General features: G+C 50.8%; 1 protein-coding gene across 1 annotated transcript, besides 3 other annotated features; it reads right to left on the bottom strand.

Moving 5' to 3' along the window:
* The first annotated feature begins 56 nt into the window (after positions 1-56).
* Positions 57-92: a microsatellite.
* Positions 93-407: 315 nt separating this feature from the next.
* On the bottom strand, positions 408-911 carry Tco025E_09358 (ribosomal protein S19; the record flags this gene model as incomplete). Its single annotated transcript, XM_029376177.1, has 1 exon — positions 408-911. The coding sequence occupies one exon, from the start codon at positions 909-911 to the stop codon at positions 408-410; it is 504 nt and encodes a 167-aa protein (XP_029223712.1).
* Positions 912-1,575: 664 nt separating this feature from the next.
* Positions 1,576-1,600: a microsatellite.
* Position 1,601: 1 nt separating this feature from the next.
* Positions 1,602-1,633: a microsatellite.
* The last annotated feature ends 406 nt before the right edge of the window (positions 1,634-2,039 follow it).

Here is a 2,039-nt window from a genome sequence, read left to right on the forward strand (position 1 = left end):
TCCTGCAACACCTCTCGACGTTAGTGAAATAATCGTGCAATACAAATAGTTATTACGTGTGTGTGTGTGTGTGTGTGTGTGTGTGTGTGTGTTGGGTGGTCACAACTTTTATGCGCCTTCCCTCCCTGCCAGCGAACAGGAAAAGCTACTACGTGCCAGCGATGGATGGAGAAGAGGAAAGAGAAAAAAAACCGGCACAGTATCGTATACGCTTGAAGGTTAAATTGTCCTCTCCCTAGCCTCTCACACATGCGCACCGCTCTCCCCCAATCTTCCCTCAGGCGTGCGCGCGTGCGCACGCAAGCCCATTTGTGAAACATAAAATAAACAAAACATAAAGTATCAGTCAAACAAACTTGTTCAGAACTCTCTCGTCACGCTGCTGTAGGAGGACAAAAACACCCGGGTCACTTCTGCACAGAAGCGGTGTTGAGCTTGCGAATCGCGACCTTGAAGGCAATCGCGTCAGCGAGCTTGCGGCCAGCCTTCGTGATGCGGTGGCCTGAGCTCTCGCACTTCTCAACAAGGCCCAGCTTCGTGAGGCTCTTGCAACCCCAGTGAAGGAGACCCCTGGAGGCACGCGTGGTGATCTCGGGGCGGCTGCCGCGGTTCTTCTTGTTTGAGAAGCGCTTGCTCAGACCGCCGTAGCCAACGCCGGGGCGCATGTACACGGCACGAAGGATGGCGGCACAACGGATGTAGTACCAGTCAGGGTTCTGCGGGGCGCGTTCGCGGCCGTGGGAGGTTTTCACAATCTCAGCGCAGTTCGGCACCATGAGCTTACCCTCCTGCTTGAAGTGCTGACTGCAGAGCTTGACCCAGCGCCACGGGTGGACGTCCTTCATCGTCGCACCCTTCTTCTTGCCGATGCGGCGGATCTTGGAGTTGGCCTTCGTGCGAGCGGCAACCATCTTTCTTCGGTTTGCTTCTTGTCGGTGTTGTGTCGTGCAGACGCGGAGTGTCAGAGGAGAACCTCACTGCGACGGGGAGCGAAGCAAATGGGGGGAGGCAAAGGAGTACATGCGTGAGCAAAAAAAATGTGCGGCAACGGAGGGGCGAGAAGCGAAGGCACGGCAGAGAGGCAGAATAAGCGCAGGGAAGAAAAAGGGATGAATACATCCACCCCGCACGCCTCGTTGGCACGCAGTGAAAGTTGAAGTGTATCACAAACTCCAGCGGGTATAAAAAAAACACGAGGGAATTGTTTATGAACTACGCAGAGGGGAACTGACAAACTCGGAGAAACACGGGAAGACACCCGACAAAAAAAACCGCAACAGCAAACAAGGCAGGAAATAAAAATAAAAATAACAATCCGCTCCAGCACCACGAGCGCAAGCCTTGGGCAAATTTTGAATAGAAGTATCAATAACAATTAAAACAATATGACCAGTCATGTTCCATTCTTCACCTTCTTGGATAACGTATAACCATACATATATGCATGCATATATGAATATACACACCCTTTGAGTCTCTGTTCGTTTGTCTGGTTTATCAGGAGCAGACACCAAGATCTTTTTTTTTTGGCTGGACCCACCGCAGCAATGTCACTCTTGTAAGAAGAAACAAAGGCATACATACACACACACACACACACGTATTATATACATATAAATATTTATTTATATATGCACAGAGAAATGTAGTAGCAAAACGACCACAGTTGGCAGAGATATAGAAATTTATAATTTGGGTGGGGCGGTGGGGCAAGAGTAACAGTGTGTGTGTGGGAGAGCGAGAAGCACGATGGAAGCCATTAGCGAGCATGGACCTCACAATCCAAAGCGCACCCCACTCACTACTCGTCTATTGTCTGCGCAGTGCCGCACCGGAGCCTTCCCGCTCCGGCCCCCTTTCATGCTGCGCTACGCCGATGAACTGCGGGATGAAGGCACGTGCGGCGAGAGGTCCCCCGCCTCTCCCAAGCAGAAAAAAAAAATGTGTTCCTCAACAACTCAACTTCACCAGCACAACACCCCCTCAGCAGAGAAGCAAAATAACAACAAGAACGGCAGAAAGAAAAAATGCAACTAAAA

The sequence above is a fragment of the Trypanosoma conorhini genome (assembly GCF_003719485.1).
Source record: "Trypanosoma conorhini strain 025E chromosome Unknown Tco_14.4_contig_01081, whole genome shotgun sequence".
Classification (NCBI taxonomy): Eukaryota; Euglenozoa; class Kinetoplastea; order Trypanosomatida; family Trypanosomatidae; genus Trypanosoma; species Trypanosoma conorhini.